The 25,625-nt window shown below is 46.0% G+C and overlaps 1 protein-coding gene across 2 annotated transcripts; it reads right to left on the bottom strand.

The window, feature by feature from the left end:
- Window positions 1-972: 972 nt before the first annotated feature.
- SAP30L (SAP30 like) lies at window positions 973-15,431 on the bottom strand. Of its 2 annotated transcripts, none has more exons than XM_008152254.3 (4): window positions 14,595-15,431; window positions 10,331-10,453; window positions 8,032-8,130; window positions 973-6,131 (listed from the first exon to the last, which is right to left on the bottom strand). In XM_008152254.3, the coding sequence occupies exons 1-4, from the start codon at window positions 14,790-14,792 to the stop codon at window positions 6,003-6,005; spliced, it is 549 nt and encodes a 182-aa protein (XP_008150476.1). In that variant the 5' UTR covers window positions 14,793-15,431; the 3' UTR covers window positions 973-6,002. The 2 variants fall into 2 exon arrangements, with proteins under 2 accessions (XP_008150476.1, XP_028017431.1); XM_028161630.2 differs by having other exon boundaries at window positions 8,110-8,130.
- Between the last annotated feature and the right edge of the window lie 10,194 nt (window positions 15,432-25,625).

The raw sequence follows: 25,625 nt of genomic DNA, 5'->3' as shown, positions 1-25,625 counted from the left end.
CAATCCATCATCAATCCCAGTGGGAGCCAAGACTCCCACCCTCCCTGCCCCCAAATGCCTCCTGAAAAGTCATCCTCCACACTGTTGACAGGGGAGTAGAGTGCGTGGGAAGGAGGAAACAGGAAGGACACTGTAAATTTTGGTGTTATTTATAGTTTTAGAGCTAACATGTATTACTTCTAGTTAATATGCTAAAAAACATTACATTTCTTTTCTTTCATTCTATTGAGGACAGAGTGTGCTAAAATGGCACTAGTGACATTTGAAGTGAAAGACCAGAGCCTGGGGCTTGGCTGGGCAAGGGGCTTCATTCCACGGGGCCTCGTGTACCTTCACCAGTAAAGCTCAGTCAGGTAACCCCATCCTGCCTTGGGACTTCATTAAAAGGCTGATTCTGGTTCAGTAGACAGCCTGGCAGTTGAGGGGGGAAGACAGAGATTTCTAACAAGCACTCAGATGATGTGCCAACTGTTAAAAATAATTTTGGGACACTTAAACATTGGGCTATTTACATAAAAGTCTCTATTTCCAGCTCCTCTTGTCAAACTGCAAGAACTGGCATTCCCACATAGCAACAATGGGCTGGAGCTGGGTAGTGGCTGCCCTCAGAAGAGACCTGAGTTTTCCAGTTTGCAGTGTGCCCCCTGCATAATTTCCATTTGCAATTCTCCATCGGGTTTACTTAGGAGTCACTTTACAGATGGACAACTAAAGGCCCGGAGAGGGAAGCTATCTGCCAGGGTGTCTGGTATGCTATGCAGCATTCAGGACTCGACCCAGGGCCCAAACTTCTGTTCCAATCTACACTCTCCGGTGTGCACTGGGACTGAACTCGGGAGAGGAGCAGGTAGTAGTTGGAGCTGGGAGGAAAGACCACTGTCATCAATCACTGTGCTTTGCAGCCAGGGCCCAAATGAGAAAGTGAAAGCAGCTGAATTTCACGTGGACATTCAAAGAGAACAATAGAGAGTGTCTCGTTACTCAGACCGTTTATTAAGAGGGAAAGTCGGGCCGTCCCATCTGTGTGATATTGCAACATGAAAAGTCACATACATTACTAAGGAGACCTCACAGAAATGAGAGCCTTTCAACAGTACAGAGCCATAGATTACAAAATTAAAACACAAATGATCCCCACGCTTGGGAGGAAACATGTACAATATGAGGAGGCTTGAAATGGAAGGGCACTTGCTTTTCAATAAGGCAGTTACAAAACGGAAAGAAAACCCACATCCCCGACACTCTGACGGGCGTAACGGATAACAGAAATGTAAAACAGGGATCCTGTACAACCCTGTCATTGGCAAAGATGCTTTCACTAAGTGAAAGCAACTGAGGGTTTGTTTTAAGATGCAAGCTAGATGAAATAACTAATTGTAGACATTCTACCTTAAGAAAAGGTCCACCTTGCCCCAGTCTACCTGAAAACATCAGATCACCTTTACCTTTCCTAACCATGAATTGGAAACGGTCAGTAATAAAAATGAAAGGAATAAAAAGGCACCCCTAAAGCACCATGCTTCCCAGGGCATGTTCCCGAGCTCACCTGTCCTTTAGTTCAACTGCTTAGCCCAGTAACGGGCTGGAATGCTTGTGCATCACAGGGCCACAGAGCTGTCTGTACCATCAGTGCCAAATGAATCACACAAGCTCCAACGACGATCTGAAAGGCCAAGGTCTGACCAACAGATCACAGAGCAAGACCACTTCATGAGAATTTAGATTCTAGGACAACACTAAAGCCTGCCAGGACTTTTGAATCCTAGTCTTAAATTATAGGCTAGTTCTGTTGGCCCCTCCCATTCGTTTTACAAAACTCAACTGAGTGCTTCAGTCCCAATCATTCATTCAACCTTGAATTCTGCAGGTTGGTCTTGGGAACCTCTACTCAGTTGCAAGGTTTCAAGAGTCTGAGGCAGGTCACTTTAGACTGGATTACAGTCATGCTGCAGGACGAGAGGTTAGTCCAGAGAATGCCATGTGACTCAAGCCAATTTTTTTGGATTTTAGTTTCCACATCTCTAAAAGTGAATTGGACAATAGCAACCTTATCGGACTTTCTAGCTTCAAAATATGGCACTACTTTGACACTGAGGTATGTGGTGCTTCCACTCCCCCAGGTTCCTTAGCTGTTTCCTGGTAAAAACAGTATGTGAAGTACTTATAGGAATCTTAAGGTACAAGCCCTCAGCAGCCATGGAAACTTTAAACTCCACACAGAGCAATATTTTAAGATTTTCTAGGTAAGGTTTTCCCTAAGTGCTCTGAGCATCAGTTTTTGTGGGACAAATACAGAACTAAGGCCTCCTCTGTCTTGAGTTTTTTTCATCAGGCCAATAGGACCCCTGCCTCTGCTGACGCCCTCGATCAGCCTCAGCAAGAACAAGTGAGCGAACCAGGTGGGTGGGATTTCCTCAACATTCTCCAACAGGAACTAAATGCACTAATACTCAGGGGTGTGGAGAGTGAGGACAACAACGTGTCTATCTGCTACCTGTTCCTTTTCACAAGACACTTGCTATGCCCTGGGACAATGCCAGCCATTAGATCCTTGGCCAAGATGAGCAACTTCTTCCATGTGGCCCCCATTGGGCAGAGACTCAGATGGAAGTTACAGAGAACCAAGAAAAGCCAGAGGTTTGCAAAGATAGAACCAGATACCCCCAGGAGGTAGTGAGTTCTCTGTCCTCAGAGGTGTTTAAGCCCAGATTGTTCAAATCCTTGGTGGGATGGCTGTAAGCAGAATGTCAGCACCTATGGGCAGACTGGATGGAATGCCTTAAAGCCCCTTTCCCAACTTTTAGATCTTGTCATTGTAATGATTGAGAGCCTTCAGATGACTTCCAGCAGCAGCTACTTTGGGCTGGGACAGCCTATTTCAATAGGCCAGGCCCCTGTAGCGAGCTTCTTTTCTTAGCTTCTCCCTTCCACCAGGCAGTTGTCTAGGATATTACCAGAAAAATGTCCACAAAATAAACAGCTAAAATGCCAAGGTTAGATGCAACATTCCAACTGCAAACAATTAGGAATCTCTGTCTCCGAAAGGCCATCAGTGAATATCCAGCCATGACAGGAACATCTAGCAACGTGGCGGCTGGAACACATAAGTGAAATTCCTCTTCATTTTACAACACCAGTTTTGAATCCTTAATCTTTCGTGGGATTCAGTTGTGATCACTGTCAGGTGTTGTTGCCAACCTAAGAGCTTGTTCATTGAAATAATGAGCTTTCTGTTTTTTAAAAACCTTAAAGTGAAGCAACATGAATAGCAGGATATTGGCATTTCCGTGTGACAACCTTCAGGGTATGTGAAGAACCACACCAGGCCGGAACTGAGGCAGGATTTAAGAAGACAACTCCAGTTCTGTTTCCAATTCCAGTTTTGCCCAGGAGCACCAAGAGGAGAGAAGGCAATGCTGCAATGTTACAGGTGGAGAGAAGCGCAAGAGTCCTTGACAGGTGGCATAAAAATGCAGGCAGCCAAGGCGAACACTGCTTTCCCAGACCCACTGCTCCCTGAAGCCAGACCCAGCTGCTTTGGGGGGCTCGGCCACTTCCACAGGCAGAGCCTCCTGCCACGAAAAGCCACGGAGACTGCACAAGAGACTAAGGCAAGTGGTTTAGTGGTCTGATGACAGAACAGACTTCTGCACACAGGACAAAAGTAAGTTCAGACAGCTTTGTTTTTCTTTCACCCAACAAGTCTCCAAGGTGAAAAAGATACCCACAATTTCCACTTTCCAAAAGTAGCTCTCTTTAGAGGAAAGACAGCATGCGACAAAGCACACACAGCATCTGGCTAAAGGGGGAGTTTCCCTGGGCTTCACTTTGTAACAAGCATTTTTACAGACACGTGAACAGATGGATCCTAACCCACATTTGCTCTTACAGAAGTATACCGCTGTCTCTCAATTGGGAAAACAGATTTGCCATTAGTAGAACAGTGATGTGACCTACACATCCATCATTGGTTTAAACATCAGAAGATACACCTTCTTGATAAGACAGGGACATTTCCAGAGGGCAGGTTTCCAATGCCGTAGCCTACAGGCCCAGCTGCCCTCAAACTCCAGTCTGATGAGAAAAAAAGCCCCCTGACAAAAGAGGGCTTGGTGTCGGACACCATCAAAGCCTTTCTAATTCAGCCTCAGGAATAAAACCCAGATAAGCCACACGCCTTTGGGCCTTCTTGATCCTTCAGCTATGAGACAGTGTCTAAATACATATTGGATCAGAATGACTAAAACATTCAGAGCACCCTGACGTGCCATCCACAGCCAGGTGTATTAAAATAAGACCCCTCACAGTCTAGAGTATGTTCTATGTACATTCATTTATACATATTTAAAAAGGCTGCCATCTGCTAGACATGCATTTTGAACACGGGTGAAAGCGTGCTGCAATGGAGCACACTGAGTTTTAGTGAGTGGTGGCCCTGTCTCCAGTCCATAGAAAGCATGGCACTGCTCCACAGACCTGAATCTACCGCCCTGCTCAGTAGAGATTTCCATTCTGACTTCTCTGTGGTAGTACTCAGATGAAGCCATCTGTGAGACATTTAATTCTCTGCTAGGCCAGGCTGTCCACTGCTCCTTTTAGCATTTAAGGCTTAAGAAAGAACTCAGATTTAAAACCGAGTAAGAAAATGATACTTTTGACCCCAGTGTATGTCAAGATGGTCAGAAATTAGCATCCACATCTTTTTCTTCCCTTTCTCCCATTCCCTGTCCACACCCTACACCCCCAACATATTAGAAAATTTTGGAAAAGAAGACTTTTGGATATAAAGCTTTGTTTTCAAAGGATACTTTGGCTGTGACATAATTAGATAGAGGAAGCTGAGTTTTTGAACATAAAAAAAATCAGGTATTAATACTTAAGAAATCATTTTAGCAATCTTTCTCCCTAAAAGGGAGGCAAATTGCTCATAAAAATGAGCATTAGACGGCACTGACCTTCGTTGCTCAAACCTATGATCTGTTGCTGACCCCCAAGCGCAGGGCGTCAAGGCCAGTCAGACTTTCTATCCCAGCGCTGGATTTCTGAGCAGGAATCACATGGTCCTTGGCAGCTTTTTTGGTGAGTGTGAACTATGGGTTAGTACTTCTGAAAGTGAGCCCTAAACCACTAAGCATCTCCATTTGCAAAGCATTTATGGCCCAGGAGAATGGCCTAAGTCGGAATATGTAACTTCACCCCAAAGAGTGAAGCTTAGAGGAGTGTACAAAGGGCTGCATCTCCTACGAGGGTCTCTGCATTCGCATTTCTGGAACCTCCGCAGATACAGTGCTGCACATGCGACTTTCCTGAAGTACTAATTTGAGCTGAAACCTCTTGTTGGCTCATCAGGATTTCCTCCTCACTCCAGAAGTTAAGTGGTAAACCATAGAAATGGCAGAGATCTCATTAACTGGAGGAGCAGAGCAGATGTTACAAGGCTGGCACTATTAGTGACAGCTCAATTAGCCAACAGATACTGATTGAGTGCCTACTGTGCCTAAGGTGCAGGGCCAGCGAGGGGGACCAGGGTCAAACTGATTTGCTGATAAATGACAGAGCCTGCAACAAGGTGGGGGACCCACGTCCCCAGCACATTTGGGTCTGTTCACGCACCTCCACCATCACCTGTACCCTGCCGCTATTAACGGGGCTACATTTCACACGTGGCAGTGTGGGATTATAAGGTGATTACCAAAATATTTGTATCCCTCATTTCCAGTAGCACTGACTTAATGCTGTTTTAAATGCTGCAATACATAATTTTTCTTTCATTCTTTTATGATCTTGTTTGTTTCAGCCCAGTAGTTGCCTTAAAAGAAAGTCTTTGTATACACATGCTGAATCAGGAGAATATAACCCTCCTGACCAAAAAGATTTACAGTATTTATCATTCAAACATTTTTATTTATAATAAAACTTGTAAGTCTTTATGGGCTTAAATGTAGCAGATATCACCTGTGCATTAAACATTATACTTCATTCCTGGAAGATGTGCTTCATCCTCACTCAAGCTGCTTGCCGCCCTCTGACTTCTGGTCCAGTCTGCTCTTGTTACTCTTTACCATGTAGATGAAGTAGGCAAGGGTCTCTTTTTCATTCACAGGTATGTTCCTGAAATGTCGACTGACAGTCTACATGGAGGCAAAAGAAAAAGAAAAAGAAAAAAACACACCAAAAACCATGCATAAATCAGGGCCACAGACTAAATTGTGCAAAAGAGGAACCAGGAAGTTGCTGCCAGAGCTATGGAGGGGGTTAAGATCACTACCGAACTCTCTGCAGAGCTGCAGAACTCAGATTACCCATTTTCCCTGGGGTTTAGGTGACTGGTTTCCAGGCTTCCAAAGCAGGACTTTAACCCTCAACACTCCCAAGATGCAGTTCTTTCTGTTTTAGTGGCAGCCAGCTGCCCATCATGATCTCAAGGTCACCCCCATGGATGAAGAGACCAGGACTGCTCTGCTTGGCCAGCTGCTACCATAACCTCTCTGGTACTTGGCAAAAAAAGTGTCTTTTTAAAAATTATGTCAAATGAATAGCCTACTGAACAGATGTAAGTGTGTGACCCAAGAATTGATCTTGAAATACACACCAGATTTGAATAAAAATGAACCATTTACTCTCTATTCCTGAAACTTTGCTTTATTTTACAAGTCCTGAGAATAGGTCTCCTCTTGCCCCAACTAATCCTATCCCTTCCACCAGGGGTGAATACTGGCAAGTGGGGAATGCAATCTTAAAGTAGAAAAGGCTTGTGTGCTCCTATGTTTTATCTGGATACTGGTGAAGGAGAAGTTTAAGAAAAAATGAGAGATCAGCAAGATACCTCTAAAGGAAAGACAAAAACCAGTGGGGCTGTGAGCCTTTAAGGGAATCTCTGAATAGACCGAATGACTAGGACAGAAATAAGAAAGAGAAAGAACTACAGAGTAGTTATCTCTGGATAGTAGGGTTGTATTTTTCTTTTCTCCAATTTCCAAATTTTCTACAATAAGCAGAAAAGGGGGATGAGAGAGTACCCACACCAGTGCCAACAGGACAGAAGTATCAAGCCAGTCATTATCCTATATAGTAAAAGCCTAGGTGGTGTCATGCCCTCAGGTGACACCCTTGTGCGACGTTGCCACAAGATGGCCACGCGCACAGCAGAGGCAGGGCCCAGTGGCTCTGCGTTGCATGGAGGAGGCAGGTCATGGCAGGGGAGGGCAGTTGTGGGCAATCAGGCTGGCAGGGGAGCAGTTAGGCATCAATTAGGCTAGCAGGGGAGTGGTTAGGGGGCGATCAGGCTGGCAGGCAGAAGTGGTTAGGGGCAATCAGGCAGGCAGGTGAGTGGTTAGGAGCCAGCAGTCCTGGATTGTGAGAGGGATCCCAGATTGGAGAGGGTACAGGCCGGGTTGAGGGACAACCCCACCCCCGTACACAAATTTTGTGCACCGGGCCTCTAGTATTAAAATAATAGCCAATGGAGCATTTTCCACCATCCAAACTATGTTAAGAAATCAGGGCAGGAGAAACCTTTCTTGGGCTCCATTTTTGTAATAAGTATTTCTATTACCAACATCAGAGTAGAAGAAGTCAAGGAAAAAAAAACAAAAAGAAGAAAAATAGCTCCTATAGGACATGAGTGAAGGTTCTGAGATGATTAATCTGACACATCCGATACGCAGGAAGGACCATATCTATAAAGAATCTTGGAAAACAAGATTCAAGCAAACAAACAAAAGAATACTCAGGGCTTAGAATCAGGAGTCCTGAGATTCCAGACTCAATTCTGGAATCACACCAATTTGCTGTGTGAGTTTAAGCAAGTCCTTTCCTCTCTCTATGCCATGGTTTCTTTCATGAAAATCAGAGCCTTTCTAAGTCTTAAACTGTGGGATTCTAAATTGTGCAAAAGATGAACTAGAAAGCTGCTTCCAGAGCTATGGAGGGGATTATGATCCACAGGCACACAGAGCAAGAGGCAGAATCAAGGTCACATCAAAGGAACAATACTGGCTCTCTTTGGAGAGCACCACTTTGTCTACCTACTTCTGCTAACTGGGCCTTATTGAAGCCTGGTCTGGTCTGCAATTTGTAGTGTCGTTTATAACGCCGCAGAGTGTTCACCTGTAGCTGGAACAGATCAACCTGGAGAGAAGAGGAGAAACACATTATCCATCACCTGAGCAGGCAAGACTCACTGAGAGCCCACTATGTGCCTAGCACTACACTAGGGGTGGGGTGGATATAACTCAAAGAAGTCTTAGAAATGGTCCATTCAGGACTAATAACTAGCTGGGGGGTCAAAAATAACGGTGGAACAAGAGTTCTGGCTGGGGAAGGGTGGTTCCAGAAGGCTGATGGAAGCAGTGAAGCTTAACTAAGGAGAGCAGGGCTTAGAAAGGCAGTGAGGGACAGAGCAAGAGTAGGGAATGAGTGAGATCATGAGCACAGAAAGCCAGGAAATGAATAGATGGGCTAGGGGGTCATAGGCAATCCTGATGGGGTTAAACAGTGAAACTGGGTGGTAGCATGCCAGGTGATGTTCCAGGAAGATGGATCTAGAGGTGGTTTGATGGGCGGGGACAGGCAGAGGGAGATGCTATAGCAACGATCCAGAAGTGAGAGGATGAAGCAGAGCTTTGGAGGGGTGGTGATGCTGGAGGGGGAAATCAGGCATGAGCAAAGGTCAAACCAGACAGACATCCTGAAGGGAGACAGGCCAGAGTTTGGCAGCAGACTGGATAGAGAAGCGTGAAGAACAGTGGGAAGTACTGTTATTCTCAAACAGTGATTTCCTAGGCTCAGCCTTCAGGTATTAGAATCCTTAACAACCCTCCAGAGAAAGCTCAAAAGCTACTGTGGCGAGTGTACAAATCAGCAGGTTAGGGTCAGGGTCTCTGCAGATGACTGGATAACAAAGGGGAAAGGACCCCCCCTTTTTCTCCTAACACAGAAGAGAGGAAAGCTGCACAGTCATGAAACATTGAAGGCCCAGAAAGTTGGGCTGCCTTTACCTGCCTCTAAAAGAGATGTTCTTGCTTCAGGCAGGTGGAGAGCACTTAAAAACAAAATGAATGATCAATATGAGGGACCAAAGTCCTTCATTCTTTTCAAAACATTCCTCAAACCTTTTTCTTTTTTTTATTTTGTGAAAAGCATTTAGAAATTGAATACATCCATTTCTTTATAAAATTTAATAATGCTAGAGGCAATTGGAAGATACATTAAACCAATGTTTAAAAAGGGGACATAGGGAGGGGCAGAGGGAAAGGGCTATATTTTCAAAGGTTTCCTCATCTGCAGACAAAAACCCGCCTACTCTTTCTATTCCTACAGTCATTTCCACTGAGTGCTAACAGGCCACTGCCTTATGAAATATTCATGCGTCAAATATTCAATGTACACTATAAACGGCTCTTCTTTGCTGAGTCTTAAGTGAAAACAATTTAAGTAGAAAAAGAATCCGATATTCCTTCCTGTAGCCTGTTTAATGGACACTGGCACCTGAAGGAAAGGCGGCCTCTGGTTTGAGAAGCCTAGGTCTCACTGTCTAGTGCAGTGGTTCTCAACATGGGGCAATTCTGTCCCCCACCTTTACCCCGAGGGCATTTAGCAATGTCTGTAGACATTTTTTATCATCATGACTCAGGGAGTAGTGTGACTGGCATCCAGTGGGTAGAATACAGGGATGCTGCTACACATCCGACAATTTACAGGACAGCCCCTGCAGTAAGAATTACCTGGCCCCAAATGTCAATAGTGCCAGGGTTGAGAACCCCTGGTCCAGTATAATGACTTTGGAATGATCCTTGGGAACAAGCCTGGACCAGGAATTGGAGAGTGATAGAAAATCAGAGCTGGGATGAACTGACAACGTATGCCTTCATTTTGCAGCCTAGAAACCGGGGGGGGGGGGGGGGGGGGGGGGGACGGGGAGTGACTTCCCCCAAACCATTCAAACTCAGTCTCCAACTTTAAGACAAAAACAAAGTTTGAAAAAACTTGACACTGTCGTTGTATTTAATCATTTGCCAGGGTTTTCTTTAAAAAAGGCAGTGTGGCCTACTAAAAAGAGCACTAGACTGGAGCCCCCAAACTGTCTGTGTGACCTCAGGTCCTTGTGCCCATTTGCAAAATGATGGGGCAGTCAGACCAGTCGATTTCTAAGCATTCAGCTCTCAGATTCAGCATTACTCTGATTCTGTGATTCACTTTTCAAATAAACCACAGCAAAACAAAGGGACTAAAATGACTTTTTAGCACAAAAAGCAGACCAGGCCAGAGGTAAGGACCAGATTAGAACCCGTCCTTCCAGCTTTTTCAAGCTGATGTTTTTGACCGTTACCTCAGGAATGTCAGTGTCGTGCTCAGGAGAATCTCCACCATCGTCACTTGTCTTCCTCTTCCTTTTATTTCGTACACTTTGGATGAAATTTTTGTGGAAATCGCAGATATACAGGTGCCTTACCTGATGGGAAGCAAATAAAAGTCAGACTTGCCAACTCCATGGAAAGAGCATCTGTCAATTTAATGGGCTTCTCTCCTTTTCCAGGCACCGGAGAGTGAGAAGGAAGAACAAGGTGCAGGCCATATTTTCAGACGTTTCCTACTGAGCTGCAGAACAAGACACCCACAAAGAGAATACTCTCATCACATTGGGAGTGTATCATAAACCAAGTCCTCCCTGAAAACCTGTGGCCCACATTCAGCAAGGAGAGATTCCACAGCAGAAATCATTAGGGGGGAGGTCCCCTACTATAAGGGAGGATTTGCAGGTAGACAGGAAACATTCCAGATGCAAAGAGCCAAGACTTAGAGTTTCAGGTGAAGATGACAGAGGCATGAGCGAAGGAGCCCCAGGGTAGACAGTATTAGGTGGAGGTCACTGCCCCTGTAGGGAGAAATTGGGGGATGGGGTGCACATCAGAACAGCTTTGACTTTCCTTCAGATGAGACAGAGTCCCCCAAGGTTTTTGAAGCTGGGAGTGACATGACATTTTCAGACCTATAGGAGTTATGAACTTAAAAAAAAAGGGGGGGGGCAGGAGAGGGACTATGGTAATGGGATATGGGACACACTATTTTGACATTGATAACAGGATGACAACTCTCTGAAATACTTTATTTCTGAACATCAGCTTCTAATTATTGCATTACCTCACAGCTGTTCCACAAAGAGAAGTGGAGAGAGATCAGACATTCTCACAAGGTGGAACCACATAGAAGAAGCTGCGCCCTGCTGCTGACTTTCTAATACAGGCTGGAGGCAGAATAATAAGTGAAGGCGGCACAGCAGCTGAGATGTGAAGAATATGCTTTTATTTAAGAATGTTGGTACCAGGTTGACTTGGGGAAACATTCAAAAACCTAACAGAAACCGAATGCCTGTGGAAATGACTTGGGGCTGTTGACACTGAAACAGATGCTGCACAGATGTTCTCGAGAGGCTTCTGAATTTCAGTTTATTCCTTAAATTCTTAAAGAGAAGAGTAAGCTGATAGGAAACCAGCATCAATTAATTCAGGCCTTTTCATGGAGAAAATAACAAAAACTGCTTTTTATTCCAATGAAATACCACTTTCATGTGGTTGGATTAATGAGTCATGAGTCGTTTCTTATACTATGATGGTGTCTTACAGATAGTAGGTGCTCAATAAAAGCTGTTCCATCAACATAAGCATCCCTTGCATCTAAAAGCAGCTTAGGCCAGTAAAAGTCACCATTTACATATGGTAACAAACTGGGACAGCTTTGCCAGATTCAACTCTGAAAAAAGGTCTTTCAGACACAGCAATGTGTCACTCTCCCAAAGAATCTACTTGATATATATACTACTGGACATTATCAGGGAAGAGAGTAACTCTCAGCATACTCTACTTCCCTGATAGGAAGCTGGCCTCATGTTAGCCAGTTCCACATGTAAAACCCAAGAGACTGAACTGCTCCTTAAATTCACAGAGACAAACCTTGTAGGAGGAGAAGAGGTGATTTCCTAGAGTTGTGGCTGTGAGATTTCAGGTCAAGATAATAGAATAATGGAAAGCTAGATGGAGGAAAACTTGGCAATCACCAGTGCAACCTTGCTGGTCCCAATCTCAATTTCTAGAGGGATAAACTGAAGCCACCCAGAGTAGGGAAATGACCTGGCCAAGGCCTTTTGACCCATGGCACATGTTTCTTACTCCAATATTTTCTTTATACTCCCACTTTTCTCCAGGAAAAAAAAAAAAAAAAAGGCCAAAATATGTCGATTGGAGGACTGTTTAAAAGCATTTTATCTTATATAATAAAACCCTATTATGCAAATCGACCAAATGGTGGAACAACCGGTTGCTATGACACACTCTGACCACCAGGGGGCAGACGCTCAACACAGGAGCTGCCCCTGGTGGTCAGTGCCACTCAGTCAGAAGCTGCCAGAAGCTGGGCTCACAGCTGGCGAGCACAGCAGTGGTGGTGGTCCTGCCTCCGCAGCAGCACTAAGGACCCCTTGGGGTCCCGGACTGCAAGAGGGCACAGGCCGGGCTGAGGGAACCCCAACCCCCCAGTGCACAAATGTCGTGCACCGGGCCACTAGTATCTTAATAAATCACAGAACACTGCCAATGTCTACATAACATGAGTTAAGCTGCCCAAGTTGGATTTTTGGTGCTATTCTTTAAAAAAGCTCCCTGCTACACCCTTTTACAAGATAAATAGTTATTATTTCTACTTAACCACTTTCAAGTACATACTGGTTTTTAGAAATTTCAGAGCTCAGTGGCCTTTGGGGGCGGGTGGAGGAAGAAGGGTGGTAGCAAGGGCTCTAGTGTTTATTTTTCCTGTTTCATTTTCTACAACAGCTAAACATTCCTGTAATACAGCAGTTCCTTAGAATTGAATTCCTGCCCAAGCCTGTGAGAATGAAATAGCATCCCTTTCAGAAATAATGACTCTACACCACCTTGAAACGAATTGTGAGCGATTCCACCTCGAATGCTACTCCTTCAGACGCACTGCCTTTTGGGAAGTCCAGTGCCAGGCGTAGGCTGCTGCTTCTGGACAGTGTGTGAGAAACACTCAACGTGGCTCAGCACAGGTTTTTCCAGTGGGGTCACTGGGTCAATGAAGCCCCAATCACAGCAGCACAATCATTCAGATGTGACAGCTTCCAAGGGTTTAAAAGAACTGGAAAATTCTTTTTCTTAAGGAATGGGAAATATTATTACCATAAGCTGCTCAAGTGAAGGCTCCCAACAACCTACACAGAAGGTAGGCAGCGTTTTCAAGAGGCTGAGTTCATTGCTTAGAATTAAGCATTTCACTTCAACAGGTGCCCTAATCCGGACCACCTTAGTATCTAGTCAGTTGTTTGCTCTCATTCATTCATTCATTCATTGATAGAGGTTTGTAATAATAAAGCCATTAATCCACCTTGACCATTTAAAAATAACATCTTTCCATTCAAGAATTGTAAATGTATTATAATTAACTTAAAAAAAACTGAGGGTGGGAGGGAAGAGCCTGGAAGAAAGAACAGGGCCAATTTTTTTATTTATCGACTTAATTAAGCATGGGGCTTGGAAGTAAATCAGGTAATGGGGTTAAGAAATTAGCCTGTTAGGTGCTGAGGGACTTTGGCACTGTCACTGCCTATCTCTGGGCCTCCGTTTCAACTGTGAAATCAGAAGTGGAAAAGTGGGAGTCCTTTCAGTTTAACAAGCAAGCTCTGATTTCCCTCCACACTGGACAAATTTTGGTCCTAAAAGAGAATGGATGTTAGGAGGTCTACCTGAATATTAAATACCCCTTAACGCATTTCCAACTCCTAATCAAGAGGCCGCAGCAACAGATGTCAAACTAAACGTTTCTAATTGGTTGACTATAGGCACATCTTCAGAATTGTTAACTAGAGGAGGTGAAATCACACAGGAAAACGTTTTCCTATAGTTAGACACAAAACACAGGGTGATTCTAGTCAAGTTAAAAACACACAGACACACAAAACCCCCTCCTGGGCTTTTCTAAAGAAGTTACCCCTAAGAAAATGGATTTTCTTGCTTCCAGTCACTTCGACTGCAAAAGCCACCTCCGGAGCCCTGGTCTTGGCCTTATTCCTGCCCCGCGTTAGAGAACCCCGTTTGCCTACAGCTGCCTGCGAAGCAGCAGCTCCGTGACCCTTTGCAGAAGCTGAGGCCGCGGCAGACAGGGAAGTAACTGCCGCCTCTCCTTTTCTGAAGGAACAACAGGGCGCTGAGAAGTTGGAGAAGAGCCGGGTGCCTTCATCACCACTTCGCCAACACTTGCTCCTTCGTGGGCCAACGCACTGAACCCTCCTCTCCCTGCTCCGACCTCTAAACCAATAAAACGAGCTAAAAACTTGTCAATCTTCCCAGGCTGGAAGGGTCGTCGGAGCCCCCGCCCAACCTCCCCCATTTGGGCAGAATCCTAGGGAGAGCAGAGCAGGTCGGCGCCGAAACGGCCTTTGAAATCCCGAGTCCAACTCCTCGTCTGCGGATAAAGGGCGGCGAGGCCCAGGGCGGGGAGGGCCCCGGAGTCCCGCCCGGAGTTCGGGGGCAGCAGCCGGGAGCGATCGGGCGCGGGGACCCTGCCGGGGCCGGGGGACTCACGCTCTTGTCGATGTCCAGCTTGAGTTTCTTTTGCGAGATGCTCTTCTGGACCCTCTTGCTGAAGGAGGCGTTGCCCGCCGGCCGGACGCAGCGCTCGCCGTCCTCGATGAGGCAGCAGCTCTGGCCGTAGCCCGGGGCGGCGGCGGGGGCGGCGGGGGGCCCTTCGCGGCTGTCCTCCTCCGTGCTGAAGCCGTTCATCTCCCCGTCCCCGGCCGGCCTCCCGGGGGTAGGCGCCCCTGTAGGCCACTCCGCGGCCGCGCTGCCCGCGGGGCGGTCACTGAGGCCCCCGCGCCCGAGGGTCTCGGAGTCTGTCTCCAGAGCAGGCGCTGCCCCGCCGCGCGCCCGGGAGGCCCGGCCCCGCTCCGCCGCGTCCCGGCTCCTTCGGCCCCCGGCCCCGCGCCTCCGGAAAGCCCCTTCCTCCCCGGCTCCAGGCCCCGGGGTTGGCTCCCGAGCTCGCAGGGCCCCGCCGGGGGTCACCTGGAGGCTCCTCCGGCCGGGAGCCCAGTACCGTTACCCTTCGGCGGGGGCGTCCGGGAGGGCGTCCCAGGGAGGGGCAGCTCCCCGGGGGCTCCGGGCCCGGGTGGCCAGACGGTTTCTCGGGACCCCGCCGGCTCCCGCCTTCTTTCGGCTGCGGAGCAAACTCGCCGCCGGGCAGCTCCCTCGGGGTGGCGCGGCCTCCCCGCGCGGGGCCCGGCCTCGAACCCGCGGTGCCCGGGCCCCGCAGCACGTCCGGCCCGCCCCACCCCTGCAGCCGCTCGGCTGCTCCCCCAAGTCCCGCGGCAGCCCCTGGGCCACCCGGCCGCCGCCCGCCCAACGCTCCGCACCACAACAGTTCGCTCCCCCCCGCCCTCCCCGGGACAGCGGAAGTCCCGCCTCCGCCCGGCGATTGGCAGCATTTGATCTCTGGGCGGGGCCGCCGCCGCCGCTGGAGCTCCCCATTGGTCCGCATAGCCGCCAGTCCCCGGCGCCTGGCTACTTCCTGGACTCTGCTGGGATGGGTTCAAAGTAGAGAAAGTGGAAGAGGGAAGAGTTCCCAGGTTGAGAGAGGGGATCGGGGCCGCAGAGTGTCCTGGCCCTGGCAGAGGTGGCGACCAGGGACCTGCCCGGACTGAAGGCCAGACTGCAGGAATTGAGGATCACATTAGGGGACGGGCAGAAGTACGGACGTGGGCGGGGGCGCAGAGGGACACGGGGAGGGGCCTATAAGGGGGACCTATGGGGGATAGAGGTACGGTCTTGAGGGGGACCGACTGGGTAAAACGGAAGGATCGGGGACAGAGGACCCGCAGACAGACCGGTGGGAGGCAGGGTGGGTGAAAGAGGACAGAAAGCCAGTCATGGCAGGAAAGACAGGACAAACTCGGAGATACATGGAAAGACGTGCAGAGGAGATGATGGGGGTCTGATGGCGAGTCTTGCAAGGTAGTAGGACGCTTGAGGGTGGCGGAGACCCATCTGTGGCGACTGGGCCTGGCTCGGTCTGCGCGGAAAGAGAAAGGGAGGGGAAGAGGAGACCCCCAGGGGCTTGGGTGATCCCTTTACTCCGAAGAATCGGAAGTCGGGAAAAGGCCTGGAGGTTGGATTAGGTGGACTGTGGGAAGGAAAGGGGCTGCGGAGCAGATGGTGAGAAGGCTGGGGGTGGAGGATTAAGGGTCAAGATCAGCGTGGGGGGAGGGATTGCGGTTGTCTTGGGACCTTCCTGCAGCTCTGGAAGCGGCAGCTTTTATTGCTTTAAGCCTCCCGGTCTACCTGCGAGGCGACAGTGCCCTGCCAAGCCTCTGGGCGTGGGGTTCGGTGCCTAGGGTGTCACACGTACCAGGAGGGCCGATAGGGGAATCCTCTAGTCTAGCACCCCTAGTCAGGCTCCCTCTCTACTGGGCAGCTTGAGGACAAGTGAGGGCGGAAGGCCCCAAATGACTAGCCAGGGTCGTGAGGTCGAGCAATCATTTAGGGCAGGGTAGCATTTTCTTGGCAGAGCCGTGGAGGGGCCAGGGAGTGTTAGGTGAGCCCGTGTACCTGTTTTGGTAGTAGTAGGTGGCGTTGGAGAGGCTTCTGGCTCTATTAAGTTGAAAAAACGGAAAGCTACTTGTTTCCATGTTTAGAAGTAGGTGCCCTGTGATCTTAAATGTTCCTCAGTGGCCTTACATGTATTTGTACCCTCTAGTAGTGATTTCACATGCGGAACATTTTAGGAAATTGGCCTATCAGAGAAAAATTGAAACAATAATATTCATTAGGGGATTATCTATAATAGGAAAAATACCCTAAAACTTCCATCAAGGGAAGTGGTTAAGTAAACTATGTAACATCTTCAGAATGAGATATTTTGCAGTCATTTATAGTTTCAACCTTCAAGGTAGTTTCAACATCAGTGTAAACATTTTCTACATATAATAATTCAGCCATGACTCCCAACAAAGAGTTGATGACTTGGAGAAATGCTGTATGTTGTTAAAAATGCAGGATATAAAGTTGGATATGAGATATAATTGCATGTACAACTCTGTTTTAAAAAATAAGAAGGAAAAAAAAAAACTATTTGTATGTAAGAAATACACCAAAGTGCTAATAGTGTTTATTTCTGGGTAGCAGAAATATGGTTAATATTTTTCTACTTTTGTTCTAGCTTTACATTTTCCCCAATAAATATTTGTTGTTTTTATAGTAGGGAAAAAAAGAATAAAAAAATGAATGGAAAAAAAAAGGGCACAGTTTAATAGCATTCCTCCGAGTTCATATATTCAAAAGTAAATTATTGGCCATATTGTGTATACTCATTTCAGGAGGGTGAAGCATACTTCTTGTCTTAAAAGGAAATATTTTTTTAGCAGGGGAGCTCAGACATATGCACAGAAAACAGCTGGGTATCTGTACAAGTTAGTGTGTGATGTTGGTTCCAAAGTTGATTGGTGTGGGTAAGAACTCTATATTTTCTACATACATTTTGCACTTAGATATTTTTTCAAACAGCATTAGTATCCAGTGCCAGGCTACTGCACTCCCTGCAGCTTCTTCAGCCCCAGCTTCCCCTGGCAACACTCCTGGGGCAGGTTGGGGAAGGACAGGGGAGCCCTTTTCCTCAAGTGCTCTATCTGAGCCTTGGGGGTACTGGCTTCTCCTTATATCTGCTATGCCTGTATTCTTTCGAGTTCTCTTTACTTCTTCCTCTGCAATGCCTTGTTTTCAACAGTTCCCTGTTATAGTTAGTACATCTTCATATCACCCTTTGCCTGTCCAAATTATTGTGTGGTTTCTCCTAGCTGGACCCAGACTGATACCCCTAGCCTCTCTATATTTTTGGGGGGCAGGGACACAGGCTTTGAAACTACCCTTTATGTGCACTTTTGAAGTCCTCAAGGAATGTTTTAATCATAAGCTTTCCCCGGGTTGTGAAGCAGATTGGTTCCAAATAGCAATATTTGGAAAAAATCAGATCCCTTTACTGGTGGAATAAATCTGTAATTCCAGAAAGGAAATATAAATATTCAGAGAAAGAAGAAATGAAAACAGGAGAGAAGCTTCTGTGACTCTTGTTCTGCTTTGTGTTGGATTTAAGATGATTGAAATGGCCAAGAAAATCTGATTTGCTACATTTATAAGTCTAGGTCATTAATTTACAACAGTTGCTTAAGTGCTTAGAAATGATGTTGCTTTTTAGATTTGTAAATCTGCCCTGTTAGGCATTTAAAGTGTTTTTAGAAAATCAGGTCCATTAAATTTGTAACTGTTGTCTGAAATGTCTAAGGAAATTTGATTAATTAAAGCTGTAAGTCTTAAATGTTTAAAGAGGACTGACTCTACTAAACTTAAGAATTAATTGAACAGTAATCAAAGAACAGGTAGAAGTAATTGTTCTTATTTTCATATGAAACGTTACTAGATTTATGGAATAATAAGATTTATAAGTTGAACTTAATGCCTTTAAGAAAAGCTAGGTTTTAAAATGGGCATCTTGAGTCAGCAACTGTAACATTCTTTTTCATACCCAAACCTACCTAAACCCCCTCTTCCCCCATATTTAAAATTGCAGGTCTATAACTCTCCAACTTTACAGTTGTAGCTGAGACCTCTCTGTGCTCCAGATAGCAACATTCAGCTCTTTGAGTACTCTAGAGGCATTGCTGACCAAGTTAAAATCTTCTCTGACAACTGAATGCATAAACTATACAACCTGTACCACCCTCGATTCTCTCTTCCTCTCCCTCCACTCCAAACTGACCCATCATTGAAACATTTTCTTTTACTTCCAATAAATACTTAGCATCTGTCCTGTTTGCTTCATTTCCTATGGCCAGCAGCCAGACCAAGCCACCAGCATCATTTGCCTGAAGTGCTTCGCTGGCCTCAGAGCCAGTCCCTAACCCATTAATTCTCTAGGGAGCATCTGCCCAAAGCAGACCATGCCACACCCTGCTTAAAGCCCCTCACCAATTGCCCAGTGCATTCTGACAGTGCCCCTGCCATCTCTTTGCCTCTGTTATTCTTCCTGAGGTTCCTCAAATAAGCCAAGTTCCTTCCTACCTGGAGGTCTTGGCATTTGTAGTTCCTTCTGCCTGAAGTGCTGTTCTACCTGCTCCTCCTACGGCTGGCTCCATCCTTTAAGTCTTCATTTAAATGCCACTTCCCCACAGGGCTGCCCCCACCCCTATTTTAAATGTCTTTTTATGAGCAATCATCACAATATGCAATTATACTATTTTATCCTTGTTGTTGTTGTGTGACATCTCTCCCATTACAATCTAAGCCCCCTGAAGGCAGGGACCATGGCTGTCTTGCTTATTGCTGTAGCCCAGTGCATAAACACGAGTTCTCCAGTTCTGTAGCTAGCTGAGTAGGGACTCAAAACATTTCCCCCCCCCCCCAATAATTAAATATACCCAATTATACCAAGATATTTACTAAGATAAAAAAAAGATACAAAGCGGTATTGTAGAGTGTAAATTCCATTTGTATTTCTTAAAAATTTTATGCATACACACACATATTATACATACACACACATATTTTTATGCATACACACATATTATATGCATACACACATATTATATGCATACACACATTTTATGCATACACACACATATTATACATACACACACATATTTTTATGCATACACACACATATTATATGCATACACACATTTTATGCATACATACATATTATACATACACACAAATTTTATACATACACACACATATTAAGGATACATGAGAAACTAGTAATTGTGGTTACGTCTATGGTGGGGACGTAAGAAAGGTAGGAAGAACTTGAATTTTATAACCATTTTCCTATTTGGATATTTTACTATATGCCTATATTTCCTTTATAAGAATAATAAGGAAAAAAATCTTTTGGCACTGTTATTAAGTAGGAAATACGGAATGCCAAAAAAAGTAGGGAGAATCTCAGGACAAAAAGAGAGTCATTTAAAATGAATCAATTTAGTTTTATGAAAAGCTCACATTGTCCTTGTTTTCCTCCTTCCACGGAGGAGCTGTGAAGCCTTCCTCTGGCCTTGGGCTGCAGCCTGGCACTGGACGGGCATTGTAGTTATTGGCATTGTGGGTAAGAGCAAAGGCTCGGGACTCAGAACCACTTGGTTTGAATCCAAGCTCTGCCACTTTCCTAGCTGTGGGGCCATCAGCAACTTTTTAAAACTACGTGAGCCTCAGTTTTCTTTATCTGCAAAATGGGATGATAATAGTACTTCTCTCAAAGGGCTATTGTGAGGATCAAGTGTGATCTTGTAAAGCACTTAGCACAGTGTCTTGCACATAGTGAATGTTTAATAAATAGTAGTTATTTCATCCATTACATGCTGACGCCCAACACTTGCCATTGTACCCAAGCTTGGGTTTCTGCATGTTAGGGAAGAAGATATCATATTGCAAGATGGTAGGATAGTATTGCCAATTGTCCAGTTTCCACATAGGAAATCTCCATATCCATCTGCACAGCAAAGATCAGGAAGGGTAATTGATTGCTTTATTGCATCATATAAAGTTGTATGAGTGAAAAAAAAAAATGAAAGTACCAATAGTAGTGATCAGAAGTATGTGAATATCAAGAAGGTGAAACCACAGAATGGAAGAAAATGTTTGCAAATCATATTTGACAAAGCACTTGTATTCAGAATACATAATAAACCCTTATAATTCAATAATAAAAAATTAGCCAATTAAAAAGTGGGCAAAGGGTATGATGGACACTTCTCCAAAGAAGATATTCAAATGGCTAATATGCACATGAAAAAATCACTAGTCATTAGGGAAATATAAATCAAAACCACAATGAGAAATTACATCATACCTACTAGGCTAGCTATAATCAATAAGATAGAGAATAGCAAGTATTGGTGAGGATATGTAGAAAAAAAAATGAAGCCCACATTGCGCTGGTAGGAATGTAAAACTGGCATAGCCACTTTGGAAAAAGCAGTTTAGCAGTTCCTCAAAATGTGAAACGTAGAGTTGTCATATAAACCTAGCAATTCCACTCTTAGGTATCTATCCAAGAGAAAACTTGTACATGAATGTTCATAGTAGTAGCATTATGCATAATAGCCAAAAGGTGGAAATAACCCAAATATCCATCAAATGCTAACTGGATAAACAAAATGTGGTCTATTTAGACAATGGAATAGTGTTCTTCAATAGAAAGGAACGAAGTACTGATATATGCAACAATCTGGATGAATCTTGAAAATATGCTAAGTGAAAGCCAGACACAAAGACCACATGTTGTGATTCCATTTATGTGAAATGTCCAGAAAAGGCAAATCCATAGAGAACAGATTAGCAGTTACCAGCGGCTGAGGGGTTGGGGGCGGGGTGGTGGTAGTGTGTAGTTTTGGGTAGGGAGTGACTGCTAATGGCTAGGGTTTCTTTTTGGGGGGCAACACAAACGTTCTGGAATTAGGAAGTGGTGATGGTTGTACAACCTTGTGAATATACTAAGAACACTATACACTTTAAAGGGGTGAATTATATCTCAACAAAGGGAGTATGTGCATCATTAACTATAATTGACATAAAAAGAAATCATTAGATTTGTTGAAAGGGATGCATCTTTAGCCTCCACTTGATGTTCTTAAGCCTGTTTTTTTTTTTTTTTTTGATTAGTGAAGGAAAATAATCAAATTGAAGATATAGTAGGAAAGGCAGGAAATATATCATCGAAGATTATATCCACAAATGCAGTTGTAATTGGAAATGTTATACCATTTCTTATTCCCTAGGAACAGATGTGCCCTGCTGACAGAATCAATTTGTTGTTTGACTTTTGTACTTTTGGCATTAGTCACATTTTCAAGAAAACAATTATGTATGGAAGTAGGGGCGTCACGGGAATGCAAAAAATAGCCCTTAGCCCTCTCCACTTCTTTAATGGCAGAGCACCAAGCAAACTTCTCAATTATAATTCAACTGACAGTAAGTAGGAGACTGTACATAATTACTTGGGTCACTAGACAATTCTAATGCCCATGAAAAAATGAGCTTTTCCTTTCTCTGTCAGTCTTTTGCGAGTTGCCAAGCCCAGGCCTTTCGAGTTAGGAAAAGTCAGTCCTGAAAAGATGTTTTCTTTTGGCCTTAATTCAATATGTAGCTAATGATAACATAAATAATAAGGATTGTTAATAAATTTTGCAAAACTAAAATTCCAGAGGTAGGTGGTTGGTTCATCAGAAGCCCAACAATGTCTGAGGTCCAAGCCGGTTCTGTTAAGAACCGGGGGTAAGACGGTGGACGTAGGTACAGAAAGAGCCCTGCCCTCGGAAATTAAGTGGAGGAGAAAGACACCAAATGAATGAATGAATAAAAGAAAAGGTTCTCATTTTTCACAGATTTTTTTTTAAAATATATTTTATTGATTTTATTACAGAGAGGAAGAGAGAGGGATAGAGAGTTTTTTTAGAGAGTTAGAAACATCGATGATAGAGAAACATCGATCAGCTGCCTCTTGCGCACCCCCTACTGGGGATGTGCCCGCAACCACGGTACATGCCCTTGACCGGAATCGAACCCGGGACCCTTCAGTCCAAAGGCCGACGCTCTATCCACTGAGCCAAACCGGTCTCGGCAATTTCACCGATTTTGTATTTGTGACTGTGCCTACTCACTAAAATGTATTTGCAACCTCAAAATGAATACTGGTGAAACCTTCGAGGTCACCTGCAGACATGTGCACGGGCAGAGTGGCAGAATATTTGAGTCTTCGAACACGCATGTTCCCAGCTGAGGTCGATTCAGCCCTCACGCTGTAAACAAGTGTCCTCGTTGTGGTCTGTTTAGTGGCACGTTTTTCATATCTTTGTACCACCTCTCTGTTGGTGATTGTGGTTTAAAATGCCCCTCAAGTGCAGTGCTGAGCTGCTGTCTAGAGTTCATAGGCACGAAGATGTGTTAGTTTCACTGAGTCATTAGTTGCAGTGCTGTTGGCGCTGAGTTCAGTGTTAACGAATTAATGATCTATAGTAAATAGAGAGTAATGGTGGGGCGCTCAGCTCTCAGCTCCAGCAAAGGCAGATCCGCCACCCCTTCCCCCCCATCCCCAGGCAGGAGCTGGCAGGAGATCAGACGCTACTTCAAGTCAAAGTAGCTCATGAACAAAAGCTGTAAAGTTACTAAGAAACCTGCTTTCTAAGGGTTCACGGACTGGTCCTTTGTTTCTCTGGCATTGTGTGCGTTCGTGTGTGAGCGCACCACAGGCCATCGCCCGGCCAGCCCTGAATCAAGCCAGACTTGAGGGCAAGAACTGCAGGTCGTGGCGCCCAGGTATGGCCAAGCCAGGCGGCCCAGGCCTTGAGGGTGAACAAGAGGAGGCAGCTGCCTGAGGCCAGAGGCTGGCAGAGCTGTGAGCAGCTGCACAAAGGACGCTTTGGATACTGAACCCTGGACCCACTTCAGCAAAAGCCCAGGAGCCCTGGGGTGGGAGACTCCAGCAGAACCGGAAGGGGGTCCCACTCCCATCCCCTCGCCGAGCTTGGAAAACGAATCCTTATGACCAGGGCCATCACAAAATCCTAAATGCAAGATTCAGAACTGTGAGTCCAGGCTGCCCATGATCTAATTTGCTCCCCTCCCCCCAGTGTCGTAGGAAGAACTGGAGGCCCAGGGAGAGCAAGGGTGCAATGCATGTAACAAATGTGGGAGCACTCTGTCAGGTCTGTGGGCTGCGAGGGGAGGCCTAAAGTGTAATCCGAAACTACGTTACTCAAACTGTATTTGTCCATCCAATACTTATTGGGCTCTTACTAGGAACCCTCAAAGCCCCCACCTCAACGAAATACAGAGAAAAAGAAGATTCAAAACTTTGAGGGAACGGCCAAGTTCTCTAAAGCTGTTTCTGAAAGAGTATCCGGAGCTCCCACTCTGTGCAGCCAGGCCCCTTGGATACCTGGCTTCTCCTCACTGAGGGCTCGGGAGGATGAGAAATGCCCTCTTTCTGTCCTCTCACCTGCCCCAGCGGTTGGTGACTTTGAGAAGGCACACAGGGCCAGCTGCTTGGATTTGTTTCTCATCCTTAGGCCTACTGTGTGCCCAGCTCCTTGAGCAAGTCCCTCCTGGCTCCAGCATCAGCCAAGGGCACATCTGATGCCCTCCCTCTGCCCAGTCTAAAACCCTCTCATGGTTCCTCTGCTTTTAAAATAAAGACCAGACTCCTGCACATGGCTCCTCCTGCCTCTTGTCTCTGCTTTCCCTCCCACTCTGCTCTGGCCCCACTGACCTGCATATCTGTCATCTCCCTCCACAGCATCTTCGCACCTGCTGCCCCCCAACACCTGGAATGCCTTCCCTCTCCTCCTTTTTATTCCTAGGAAGCGTTTAAGCTTTTTAAAGAAACCCATTACAATTTTCAGAAGAAAATTATCATGATCCCGGGTGGTAAAAGACTTTTCAAAAACCAATGGAAGCTACAAAAGGAAATATCCACTCGCTCAGGGCTTAAACCCGCCAGTGGCCAGTGAACACTCCCCCCACTTTCTGTTGTCAGCCTTCTCCAAGCTGTGGTCCGCAGCGCCCTCTGGTGGGCCCTGCGTGACAGCACAGCGGGCAGCACTGCTCATGGTCCCCTGCAGCTCCACGTCAAGACTCAACCACAGGAAGATCCGTGGAGCTGTCTCATTTGTACTGAGGAAAACTGAGGCCAGAACGTGGGCAGGACTCACACCAGATCTCAGCGAGCCTGCTGCAGAGCCAGGCCAGCCAGCGCTCTTCCCACCACAGGGTATCACACAAATCTCGTACTCAACATGTTTTGGTAAGTAGAGGCTTTTGGCTGATGGGTGAGCATCAGAAACGAGCTAAGCTTATGTCATGTTGTCGCTGTCCTCCTGAAACCCTCCACTCTGGGTGTAGTCTGTCGTGGGCCACCCTGCTTACCTCTGTGAGCTCACCTCCTCTGTGCCTCAGGGCCTTTGCACCGGCTCTTCACTTTGCCTAGAACTCTCTCCCTGCACTGCCTTCTGGCTCACACTCCCTCATATTTTCCAGCTCTTGCGGACAGGCATTCCCTGACCATCCTTCCCAATGTTGAGCAAACTGCCAAGTTCTCTCAATCTGTTTCTGAATAAGTATGGCACTCCAGCCTCTAAAATATCTGGTTTTATATCCTTCCTCGCCCTATTCACATCTGAAATCATCTTGGTCAGTTGCATTAGGTCTGCCTTCCTCCTTGGGAGTTTGCTCAGTGCCCAGCAGAGGAGGGCCCAGGTACTGAGCAGGTGGGGAAAGATGGAATGGGGAATGGCGCGTGACCAGGAATGAACTAGAGACCACGTTAGAGAAAGTCTGGAGTTTTACTCAGTCACAATCACAACTGTACATGAAATCAGTTCTTCACAAAGGCGCACTTTTCCAGGCAGGAGAAGAGAGGCTGGTGGTCTCGAGCTTTCTCTAGGGAATCCCAGTCTGACTTTGCTCACATCGTCCCTACGCCCCTTGGGACCCCAGTTTTCCAGCCCAAACAGAAGAGGAGCCTGACCCTATGGTCGGGCACGGGACCTTGTCACTTGGAATGTAGGCCCAAGACCC

The sequence above is a fragment of the Eptesicus fuscus genome, chromosome 6 (genome assembly GCF_027574615.1).
Source record: "Eptesicus fuscus isolate TK198812 chromosome 6, DD_ASM_mEF_20220401, whole genome shotgun sequence".
Taxonomy (NCBI): domain Eukaryota; kingdom Metazoa; phylum Chordata; class Mammalia; order Chiroptera; family Vespertilionidae; genus Eptesicus; species Eptesicus fuscus.
This window is presented reverse-complemented; position numbering and strand designations above follow the sequence as displayed.

Coding starts and splice junctions, on each gene's coding strand:
- SAP30L (XM_008152254.3), bottom strand. CDS start 14,792: ATGAACGGCTTCAGCACGGAGGAGGACAGCCGCGAAGGGCCCCCCGCC. Junction 10,454..14,594: donor AGCTGGACATCGACAAGAGC/GTGAGTCCCCCG, acceptor GCTTCCCATCAG/GTAAGGCACCTGTATATCTG. Junction 6,132..8,031: donor ATAAGGCCCAGTTAGCAGAA/GTAGGTAGACAA, acceptor GCCTCCATGTAG/ACTGTCAGTCGACATTTCAG.